Here is an 11,638-nt window from a genome sequence, read left to right on the forward strand (position 1 = left end):
CGTCTGACAGAGTTTGTGCGCCACAATCTGAAGTCGTCGTACAGATGCTTAAAAAATGTGGTAGTTCAAACGAAATTTCTACACAATGATTCTTGCTACGTAACCTATTCAACGGTGGTAACAATTTATTACTAATAAGATGGGTGATAATAATGGTGGCAGTGTTATAATGATTTCCGTGGTAAACAAACTTACGGTTGCCTATTACATATGTATTATCCTAAATAATAATTTGTTCCCTGTCCGTGTGTGTTCCTCAGTTGATACTAGCAGCTGGAAAGCAACAGCTGATCGCGGATAATTAGACAATGGGTCTGAAATTAGTCCAGAAAGTGTTGTAGACTGAGGAAAATGAACTATCCTGACATGATGCGCAAAGCGAACTAAGAGGAAGGCGTTCAGGAGTTCGCGACTAAGCTGCTATGATGTCAACATACAAATACAGATAGAACACAGGAAACGCAGGCAAAACTGCGAACACTCACACATCTACATTCACTATTGCATGTATAAAGCTAAGGTAAAAAGTAAGAAATCAAACAAAAAGTCGAAAGAAGGGGCACGTAAGGATGAACAACAGACAGGGAATCGGCGACAATAAACGAAAATTCTTTCCGAGGGCTCTCATTCTATTGAGATTAATTAGATTCGATACAGGAAGATGAATAAATAGTACCTGTATATATATATATATATATATATATATAGCCAGGATCAAAAAACACGCAACGAATGATTTCGAGGCAGAAGCGCTTATATTGGAAAACTGGACGAACAATCAAGCAACGTCATTGCAGTGTCGTCAACGGCAATCTGTCTATTCATTTTATATATTATAATAACTTGAATATGTGTCTACGGTGATATAAACGAACAAAAAGAACATACGAGTAAAAAGTGGCCAACAAGCCTCAAACATTAAAGAGGGGGCGGCATTTTTCAGGGATAGCTAAAATGATTTTGGGGGGCGACAACGATTGTCGCGGATAGGTTGAAGACATGAGGGACAGATAGAAAAATTGAGATTTTTCATACGTAACATGGCGTATACCCATAATAGTATATGATGACGATTAAATCATTATAACGAAAGGATGATAGTGATAATAATTGCCTATGACGATTACTACTTCACTGCTATTCGCTAAAAACGATGATTTGAAAAGAAAAGTAGAATAATAAGATGCCGTGAAGTAATTGGTTTAACATCAAAGAGCAATAAAAATGATATCCTCGACAAGTAAAGCCATCGTGAGAATGTTGTCACTTCGCTAGGTCCATTTCAAGATTCTGGAATTGTAGCTTGCCGTATCGTGGGGATGAGAACAGCGGACAACGTCTTCTCTGTTAAACATTATTCTTCGTAGTTACCGTTCGCTAACTATGTCATTTCAATCCCATCTTTTTTTTCTGCACGATCTTTCCTTCTTGCAGTGTTCTTCCATACATACATGTTAGTGGTCGCACTCGATCATCTTTCTACTGCATAGGTGCCTATATGCCGTATACTTTTGTGATGCTAAAGATGCATATCACCCATTTACACCCCGATGCAGCGTACTTCGCTCTTCCCATGTAGTATCTGTAGCTTTCTTGATGGCAAACTCAGTCTGCTTTGAAGCTGGCTTAGATATTAAACTAGCTTAGCTCTTTTTTATTAAATTAAACTTCACAGGCTGCGGGACTAACATGCTTCTCCCTGGCGCATCTGATCTAGAATGCTTCTCAATAATATCTTTCTTTCATTTCAATGAAAATGCCAATTAGTCAGTGTTCTTTCCTCAAAGAAAAGTTGATACGCGTGGCGCTTTTCACAATGGTTCGAAATTATCTGGCCCTTTTTCTGTTAAATCAGCTTTGTGTCCTGCTACGCGCTTTCCCACCGTTCTCTTCATCTGTCCAATACACGATTTTCCATACCACGTAAGTATTTCACACGAAATGCAGCAAATTTAGCCCGCCGTTTTTTTCCTTTGATTTCTTCTCACTGACAAGGCGCTTAGATTACTGAGATACTTAAATGTATCGCCTTTTTCCAAGCCTATAATATCCCGTCCTTTGTCTCCTGCTAGGCCCGTGGTATGTAAGTTGGTTAATCATTCAACTTATTCGGTATCGATTTTTCGGACTGTTGATTTATAAAAACAACTTCCTGGCCACGTGTAGAATTGCATATTTTAAAAAATCCAGAGTTCCAGAGTCTTCTATTTTTAAGCATGGCAGACCGCATAGTGTGATACTCTGTATGGGACATTCGAAGCTATGACTTTATGTAACCGGGTTCGAGAGATAATTTGGCCTTTTCTGAAGTTGACAGAAGAATATCCATTGAACCATTATTTTGGGGTTTTCCTAGAGAGGTCCGGAACCCCTATTTGGATGACCTTGGTATGAATTCCAGAGTTTGTGGACCTGGGCCATAAGGGATTTTTTCATCAAATACTTAAGAGATTACTTAAAAGATTTAAGTATGTTTCTAGCAATTGTCTATTGAGCAATTTCTGAGATAAAGGAAAGAGATGGACCTGCGAGCCTCTACTTGAGTAGACAACAAACCCCACCTTTTTGTTCGACGGCAGATTTAAGCGTTTTTAAACATCTTGTAGAGTTCTGCAGGTATTTAATGGAGGAACCTTTAGGGATACGAATTCCTCGATTCGAGGATACTATTTTATATTCAATGAGATCCAATGAAAAAAAATAGGGATCACTACTCTTTTCAAGTTGATGTCCTCAGAAACGTTTCAGTGAAATTCAGGGTTTCGTCCTTATTAGCTACTGTAATTTACCTGCCCTGTTCTACTGGAATAGCGCCGAAGTTGTTTTGGTTCGTCGCGAACTGTTAGGTAGCTTTGTATTCAGTAGTCGTTTACCAATATCATAATGCTAACTATGCTGAAAAAACGACGCTGTTGACGTTATGTGCCGATGAAACTACTCGAGATCTTCATTTAAGATGACAGAGAACGTCACAAGAGGGGAGGGTAGCGCGATGTATAAACCGAGTTCAGTTCACGCTGCTACCAACCCTAAACGTAATCCCGGCTCAAAAAACGGCGTCACAAGTACAGTTTCCTCAGATAAAACAACGACACCTCGAAGAGACTGTAAGCTTTTCTCACATTTTACCGACTGCGCGTCTAAGCGTTATACCATGATGTAAACGCGACAACTAAAATACATAACCAGGTTCAACTCATTAACTGCATCACAGACATTTAGGCGTGTATTACAGATGTAGACTGGTAATGGGCGAAATCCAAAGCTCGAAATTGGCGGTCTTCATTTCTACTAGAATATTGACTGATAACATGTTAGAATTGAATAAAATACAGATAACAAGATTATCTTTTAACGAAGCATAACTTCTGGTTGGATAGATACCGATCAACCTGTTCGTCTTCCTAGCTCAGCGCCCACCCGCGCAGCACTGATGGGCAAAGCAAAGAGAATCCATGGTGGTTTTTCGCCCGCTGCTAAGCGCAGAGCTCAACTTAAACATGGAAAGCGGATCGCTGCCAGACGGAGTGAGTCCAACACTCATCTACCATAACTTTTCAGGTATTGGGTTTGTCACTGAGATGCGCCACGGGTCGCGTGAAATGAGTTCCTTCCCCTTCCAACTTTTTGGGCTTTTTACCCACAAAGTTGTACTTGTGCCCTTCTGCCTTCCCTTGCTTTCCTGTTGGAAAGCTTTATTGACACCGGCAGATAGTTGTATCTGCCGTCGCTGCTGCGCTTTCGAAGATAAACTGAGCAAATAGGAAGTGGGCTAGCCATCAAACGTCCGTTAGTAATATTATGTTCTCCTCAATATTCACGCGTAATATATTGCGTGTAAAAATATATATGTTTTTATCACGAAAAGATTAATTTATGGTTTGTATTGCAGGTCCGCCGGCGTATTCTGTGTTTGGCCTCTCGAAAGAGAAAGAGCGCTGCGGATTTATGCGAAAAGTTTATATCATCTTAAGCTTGCAAATGGTCGTTACTGCAGGGATCGCGGCCTCATTTGTTCTTATTCAGCCAGTCAAAAGATGGACACTGGATCACTATTGGATAGTATTAGTTGCCCTGTACGTATTCCGTGGGTACACGCATAGGCAAGGCAATTATTTGTTAATCTATGTTCACACACGCACGCTTTACCAAGTACGCAGACGTTGAGGCAACTGATGCGTGCCTTCTCGAAAAAAGGCATTTTTTTTTCATTCACGGTGTCGCCCTTTACAATATACATGGGTTGTGCTAATAGAGGCACAGCTAAGGACAACTGAGGCGTACGTTATCATACGTCTATACATAGAACATACAGGGTGTTTCAAAACCAAGGTCAGTCTTTGAAGCCCAGTAAATGAAGAATTCTTTTCAATGAAACCAATGGGGCTTTTATAATAATTTTCCACCTAACATATATTCAACAATGCTATATATTTTCAATTTTATAATGAATCAATACTTATTTGATATTGCTTGGTATCTGTGGGTGTCTGCAAAATACCCAAACTCAAATACAAATGAATAATTTGTATTAATTTATCATCAAAAATAGCGAAAAGTTGAGGCAAATGTCAGATACCGAGGCATAATATGACATCTTTTCGATACACGCACAGATCTGGCTGAATTTTTTATGAGCTATTTTTAGTGGACTATCTGTCGACAATACAACAGCCATTTTGATGGTAAGAGCTCACCATAGAACACGCTTTGATGCCTTCAAACTGGATATTTGTAACCCCAAAAAAATTTAGTAGAAACGAATCGTAAGCTTCATTTGCTATTTCTTTCTGTAAAAAAAAAACAAACTTGCTGGGTCATCCAACCGCAATTGTAGATTAATGGGTTTTCCCAGGCTGACCAAATGATACCAAGCCCTAATGTTCAGACAAAGCCGATCTTGAGCGTTTGACAGGCCGAACTACTTTTTCGCGTCGTTCCAGCTTTTAAAGCGAAAATCAATATCTTTTTACTTACCTATTTTTGCTAAGCTTTATTGCGGTTTTACATATATATATATATATATATATATATATATATATATATATATATATATAGATTTTGTTTTGAAATAGTGGGAAAGAAATGAAATGAAGGCTTGCGTTATCTTCAATATGCAGTAACATGAAAATGGCTTTGTAATTGAAAAATGAGCAATTTTTCGGGAGACAGAAGAGTCTGCAGGTATTTCGTAGTATTCGTGAATATAGACGCAGGTCTGCGGGCACAAAGCCGTGAGCCTTCCTCTGACAACCGCGCTTTTCAGGCATAATAGGCATGAGTAAACAACCATCGTATTACTAACGCCTCCTGTTGATGTGTTGTTCTCAATTCAATAACTTCTTTTAGGGCAATCTATCTCCCGCTGTACTTTATATTGGCTTGCTGTACAAGCGTCCGGCGCTCATCTCCGCTAAATGTGATACTGCTTACTCTAATCACATTAGCAATGAGTATATTGGTTGGCATAATCTCGTCGACCTACCCGACATTTTCCATCATTCTTGTATTCGGTGATTACTTGAGAGTTTTGCTATGATCAGATGCATTACGTTATATTAACTCGACACTGGATATATAACGAGTCAGACAAAAGACTTTTCTGCTATTATAGTGCCGAAAAAGCAAGATACAAACGCCCCCTTTTTCTTTTATCAGTTGCTGCATGTTGTGATCATTTAGCCCGTCTTATGAATACCCCTGCTGTTGTTCTTGTAATGATTCGTGTCAAGCAATTTAGGTTAGGTAAATTTGGACCGCATTTTTGAAACTCTGGAGTCCCATTCCAGAGTATGCCATAGCGGGTAATTGAAAATAAACGTTTTTAGTTTGAAATTGTACAATAGTGTTATCTAGCATGTAAAAAATTTTATAATGATACGATTTACAAAAACTTTTTTGTTTGCTTTCGATCATCGTGTAGGTATTTCCGCGATATCCTGCTTAGGCGTAACTCTGTTTGCATTCAAAACGAAATTCGACTTCACGTCGTGTTTTGGCGTTATTTTCGTGCTCTTCGTAGTCATGGTTCTTTTCGGGCTAGTCCTGGTTTTCGTGCGCATCACCGCCCTGCATCAGGTAAAGCAATCCTAGATGTCGCGATATCAAAAAAAAGAATTTTGGACGAGGTGTAACATTTTCTCAAGTTCCCTAGTAAATTCTGGACTCTATTTTGCATATATGTAATTCGTTTAAGTTACTTGAGAAAATTTGCGTTTTGTGGCTTAGATTTCTTCAGTGAAACTGGTCAATGAATAACTAGCATCACTGCTCTCTGTGGACTATAACGTTTATTGTGGGTCACTCAGTGCGTCCTTACAGAGTCAACAACAACAACGCCAACGAATACAACAATAAAAATCTTTTTTTTTTCGAATTGCTTGAAATTTTCGAAAGGACGGATTACGTTGTATTCTAGTATAACATAACGTGATTAATAGTAGAGCCGATTAAAATCTTGGAATTAATCATTAGCAGAGTTAACGTTCGGAGAACGGCTCGTAGCTCCAAATGTCGAAAACTGGGTGTTGTATACTGTATGGTAGTAACATTCTGTTCTGACCTACTTTTTTCAGGTCTATGCGGGACTTGGTGCATCGCTTTACATGCTTTACCTCTCATTTGACACCCATATGGTAATGGGGAGGAAGAAATACCAACTTTCGGGTGAAGACTACGTATTCGGTGCTCTTACACTATATGCTGATATAGTGAATATATTCTTTTTTGTACTACAATTTATGGGGCAGCGGTAGCTTGCTATCGCCCAGCAAGCGGGCTCGAACACACAAGAAATCAGATTATTTAGAAAAAAAATGGTAAATTATTTCAAACACTTCTTCTAAGGACCGTTCTAGGATAAAACAGGGAAAATTGTAGCGCTGCCATTTTTCGGATGGCAATTTGACGCTACTATTTCCAGTTTTCATGGCGGAGACGGTATTACGTTGCGTTAGCAGTAAGTCGTTAATACGTGGATGTGTAAAGTGTCTCCATGGAATTGTACGTCTTAATTACTGCCCAAGGAATAATTAGAAATGTGATAATACTTATTTTAACGAGCTAAACGCTTAGTCAGCTTGCTAGAGTTGTGATGTCCTTTTTGTGGTTGCTCAATAGTTGACTTCATCCGAGCTATGGCTGCTAATTACAATTATCGTAAAAAGACAACCTGTGGGGAATGTGTTGCCCTGCGATCGTCGGCAAGCACGCGTCTGTTTAAACTAAAGGGTCTGCAACTCTACAGTACTTGACCATTGACAAACCCAATGAAGGACCGATACTGAATCGCTTTTGTTTCCTTTGTATCTGTATGTGATGTCCATTATATGATCTTTCTTACAGAAAAGCGTATCAGCAAACATTCGTTGCGACGACTAACGATTATCAATTCATTTTCGGGTTTATCAACGGCAATTACGCGTTCAGAGATCCAATCAAAAGGCGCATCTTGTTTGTGTTTTTCAAATATAAAACGTGCTGTGGCTATACGAATGGCGTCTTCGTTCTCCAACGCGTTACGACTACACAAATGAGAGTATTTACGCACCCGTTCCGCCAATGGCCTCCCTAAGGCTTTCAGGTCGACTAAATAAACGAAAAATTTGTGAAACGGGCGAAACGTCATCAAATAAAAGCGTATTAATGACACTTGATAAAGAATCGTTCTTAACGGAAGTGCGGTGAGGATGAATCTAATGCCGTGGCAAGAGTTTTTCGAGAGAGATAAAATGTTCGAGCTACGGAAACGTGATAAATACAATTCACACACAGTGTTTTACACCTATATTTTAAGCAAAAACAAAAACACTTTCCTTCAACACTAGAGTGTATAGCTTGCGAAAAAACACGGATTTCATAGTGTTTATTTTAAACTAAACAATCCACTAAATTTTTGCATTGAGATCAAAATACTACAATAGTGCTGACATAGCGCATGGATCTTTTCTGCGAAGTGTATGCAGGATATACATGACCTAGTTGAACCCTATCTATATAGTTGGCAATGTCTCTTCATAGGCTAGCTAGTCAATTCGGAAGTTTCTATCAGAAACAATTCGATTCTACAGAAATAGCGTATAATTTTAACGCTATTTGGGCTATGAGCGTTAATAATAACCAAAGTACGATAACCAATGACTTGTTGAAGACGGCGTCTTAATATCGCCCATTGGTAACATCGATTCGTTGTCGTCGAAAAACCGTAGATTCAATGCTCATATTTACTAAAGTAATAGCTGAGAATGCGAGGTAACAGTACTGCGTCGACGTTCCTCGATTAAGTCACACACAGTTACCACGTATAGCGGCGCGATGACGATGATCGATCCACGTCCGAGTGTTCGAGAGGATATAGACACATCCGTCGACTCTTGCGTACGCAAATTTGTCGTCTGTTCCTCAACAAATAGAAAGGTGTTATAGCAGAAGTTAGCGTCTATGAAACCTTGTTCATGCATGGACTGATAGGTACGGCATAATTAGCAAGTTCGTCTGGAACTTGATAATTCAGCGTCTTAGTCAATGCTCTCAAACATCATTCGTTAATCGTTTGATGACCTCTAAATAGCTAGGATCACTAATTTGGATCTCGTGTATAATGAGGTATCCGTCTAAGTACTGTCTTCTAACAATGAAAAGCGTGTTCTTTTGATTTTCTTGTGGAAACGGATGCCCGTAACCCTACAATCTCCAGTGTCCTCGACTATGGCCAGTGCCTTTATTTTGTTTATTTACTTTTATTATGTTTACGTACTGTAGGGTTTAGTAGTGGAACTGAAGAACCTATAGTTAAATGACGGTTCTGTTTCTACCGGCTCGGTCTACCTCTCTGCTAAATGTAACTCGTTTGTGTGTGCTCGAACCAAATTCTAGAAGATGTCTGTGGATATTTGGTGAAGTGAGATCGTTTAGATGTGTTCTGTAATGTGAAATCTACATGAAGCTGAGTAGCGGTAGCAAGGTGGCATTTGCTAAGGCAAATATACAGGACAACTTAAGTCAATTTGGGGCTGTTTGAGCATAGCAGTTCGCGTGTCTCTGGTGAACTTATTCCGGTTAGATCGCGTGACGAAACGACGATGGCAATGACGTGGTGTACGTATTTAAACCATTATTATTGCCCCTGGACTCCCCATTGACGAAGACAAGGTCATTTATAGCTTTGTTGTCGAACAGCGTTCGGCGATTTCGTTAACGACTCGAGCAAAGTATGATCAATAGGTGTCTTAAGCAATCCTTGTCGTGTTTTTGTCAAATCGACGCCAATTTGTTGCTTGTTCCTGCAAAATAGCGCGACGACAAAAAATCAACGAATCGATTCTGTCAGAACTGCTCCAGTTAAGAAAACTCGCATTCTACACAAACATGCTAAACAGACATATTATTTGGCATTCGGGTTATTAACTTTCAACGCTGTCTTAACTTAGACATGCTCCCCTTCGCGGAGTTTCAGTTTATGTAAGTATGCCGACTTAGTATGCAATGAACTAGCGACATAACCGGAACTAAGCTTGGACAAAGTTCTCAAGCCGCACTGTTTGCTATCTTTTATCTAATAGGTGAATTGCATCATTCTTCCGGCGCCTGTCATGGGCGGTAAAATGCTGTTGTTGTTATCGGCTTGTACACAGAGACCAAATACTGAAACAAAAAAGACTGGTTTTCGTTACTCCCCATGATGATGCTTAGTAAGCAACGTAATTGCCTTTCAAACCTATGGATACCTTGTAGTTTAGGTTCGAATGTAATTTCCTGCTGGGAGCCAGCCGTTTGATGGAATACTTAACAGCGGTGCCGGACGTAAAGCTCGAAACATAGAAATTTTCGTTACCCATATCGGGCCGTCTGTTTTCGTGGCACCTTTCCGACACTACTCTCTCAATATTTCTCACGTAATTCTCGCGAATGCCGTAGCTGCCTCAACATCGTTTGTGCAACGCAGAGCTCAGGGTCGGCACCATATACGATAATTATGCGTCAACATGCCAAGGCAACGCGTCAAACGAAGTGAGAGCGCTTCGCACTATCGCGAATATCCGTTCTTCAAGATGGCAAAAAGGACGCTTTGTTTTAGTCTTAAGAAGCAGATACTTTAAAATTGAGCATCGAAATCATTGCATGAATCTAAATCCTTCTGATGCTGCAACGGTCATTAGCTAGGCGAGACCTCGAGTGCATTTTGGCCGCTTTTGAGTCCGCCCAGAGAATTAAGACTGGCTAATGGGTAGTTTCACTGCAGCAACAGGAGATTTCCGTGAAAGGAAATGTGTCGCCTCATGCCGATCTTCATTTGAAGCTGGCCTGGCGAAGATGGAAAAACGAAGACAATGCAGACGATAGGCAACCCACAGGCTGGAAGGCATTATAGTCCCTACATATGCTGGCTCAAGAGAAACTTGTTAATGGTACGGCTCTCATCCTGCTCTAGCATTTTCATTGCTATATCCGGCACCTTTGCAGGAAGTCTGGTTTGGATGCACATCTTGAAACAACACTGACAAAAATTACATGGTAGAGCGAAATGATATGCGCCGAATGTGTGCAGGGCTAACTTCGAGGTATGCTAATATATCTACTACGCTCTAGGACGTATGAAAACAACACTTAAAATTTGCCCAATATTATACTCATTCTAGCTTCTGCCTCTAGTAGGGCCTAGATCCTAGAATGCATGTAAATGCAATGTTAAATAGGTATGTAGCTGGATTCGTTTTTTGGTGGGTTTTCTAATTGGGAACTCTATTTCAGCCTTCTATGGCTTTCGGCTAGTAGCAGATACTGAAAGCTAGAGAATTCTAATAACCCCCTAACTTTCTAAAACCTTTATAATCTTCATATGCTTATTTTACAAGTCAGATCTCAAATATCATTTCGTCATGCAATGAACGTATGGCCGCCGATACCAAAGGAGATATATAAAAGGAGCTAAATATTTTCGAGAGTAAAGGCAAGAGCGCTACATTAGTGCTAAGGGCGGTCAAGATCAATTGCAAGCCCCGTATTAACGAAGACAAATATTAAGATAATCTCTAGCATCTATGTTCGATTTCGTTGCTCCCACTGTAACAATTTTTTTTAATGTTTTGGAAGTTTGGTACTTATTAAGTATATTTTTTCTTTGATCGGCCATCAACTAAGTATAAATCTAAGGCAAGAAATAGCACATGACTGACTAGGGTACCTTCAGTTGAATCTCAAGCTATGAATTCGATTCTCGCGTCTATCGCCAGAGAGCGCACCCAAAACATTTAGAGTAAAGAAAAACCAAAAAAAAGTGCACGGACCAAATATAAATGAAACATTTACATTTTACTACTTCTGTGCTTCTGATACTCTTGTGAGGTGTGGAATCGCCGAGAATAGAAAAAAACTTGTGATCAGTTCTACAGAAACAGACACTCTATTTATCTCTTTCAGCTTCTCAATGCGAAGGACACAATAGTACAATTCGCCAACCAGTAGATAACCTGGACCACCCCACGTGCTCCTGCGGAAAACAAAAATATAGTATGATTCAATGGAGCGAAAAATTCTCGACCTTCGAAACTCTTATTATTATTATTATATTATTCGAAACTTTTATTTTCACAATCACCATTTTATCTCTCTCTCTCGCTCTCTTTTCTTCCTATGTATA

General features: G+C 39.7%; 2 protein-coding genes and 1 long non-coding RNA gene across 10 annotated transcripts in view; 2 read left to right on the forward strand and 1 right to left on the reverse strand.

The window, feature by feature from the left end:
• Positions 1-1,381: 1,381 nt before the first annotated feature.
• Positions 1,382-7,662, forward strand: LOC111269549 (protein lifeguard 2). Of its 4 annotated transcripts, XR_002685834.2 has the most exons (7): positions 1,382-3,107; positions 3,381-3,527; positions 3,893-4,076; positions 5,350-5,513; positions 5,924-6,078; positions 6,576-6,818; positions 7,345-7,662. XR_002685834.2 is itself a non-coding variant. In XM_086972131.1 (6 exons), the coding sequence occupies exons 1-6, from the start codon at positions 2,957-2,959 to the stop codon at positions 6,753-6,755; spliced, it is 981 nt and encodes a 326-aa protein (XP_086828257.1). In that variant the 5' UTR covers positions 1,382-2,956; the 3' UTR covers positions 6,756-7,662. The 4 variants fall into 4 exon arrangements, 2 of the variants coding, with proteins under 2 accessions (XP_086828257.1, XP_086828258.1); XM_086972131.1 differs by having other exon boundaries at positions 6,576-7,662; XR_015314632.1 differs by lacking the exon at positions 1,382-3,107 and having other exon boundaries at positions 3,414-3,561.
• Positions 7,663-8,302: 640 nt separating this feature from the next.
• LOC111269596 (uncharacterized) overlaps positions 8,303-11,638 on the reverse strand; it is a 4,986-nt gene continuing 1,650 nt past the window's right edge. Inside the window, exons 2-3 of the long non-coding RNA XR_002685852.2 lie at positions 11,308-11,488; positions 8,303-8,393 (exon numbers count right to left, since the gene is read on the reverse strand). This is a non-coding gene — a long non-coding RNA (uncharacterized LOC111269596). The remainder of the gene's footprint in view (positions 8,394-11,307; positions 11,489-11,638) is intronic.
• Positions 8,377-11,638, forward strand: part of LOC111269500 (protein lifeguard 3) — a 17,069-nt gene continuing 13,807 nt past the window's right edge. For 2 of the 5 annotated variants that reach the window (XM_022849174.2, XM_022849179.2), the window contains exon 1: positions 8,377-8,469. In XM_022849174.2, coding sequence (XP_022704909.1) covers positions 8,454-8,469 — 16 coding nt within the window. In that variant the 5' untranslated portion in view covers positions 8,377-8,453. The other 3 variants (XM_086972116.1, XM_086972120.1, XM_086972117.1) reach the window with 3 other exon arrangements.

This window comes from Varroa jacobsoni, unplaced genomic scaffold (genome assembly GCF_002532875.2).
Source record: "Varroa jacobsoni isolate VJ856 unplaced genomic scaffold, vjacob_1.0 scaffold_148, whole genome shotgun sequence".
NCBI lineage: Eukaryota > Metazoa > Arthropoda > Arachnida > Mesostigmata > Varroidae > Varroa > Varroa jacobsoni.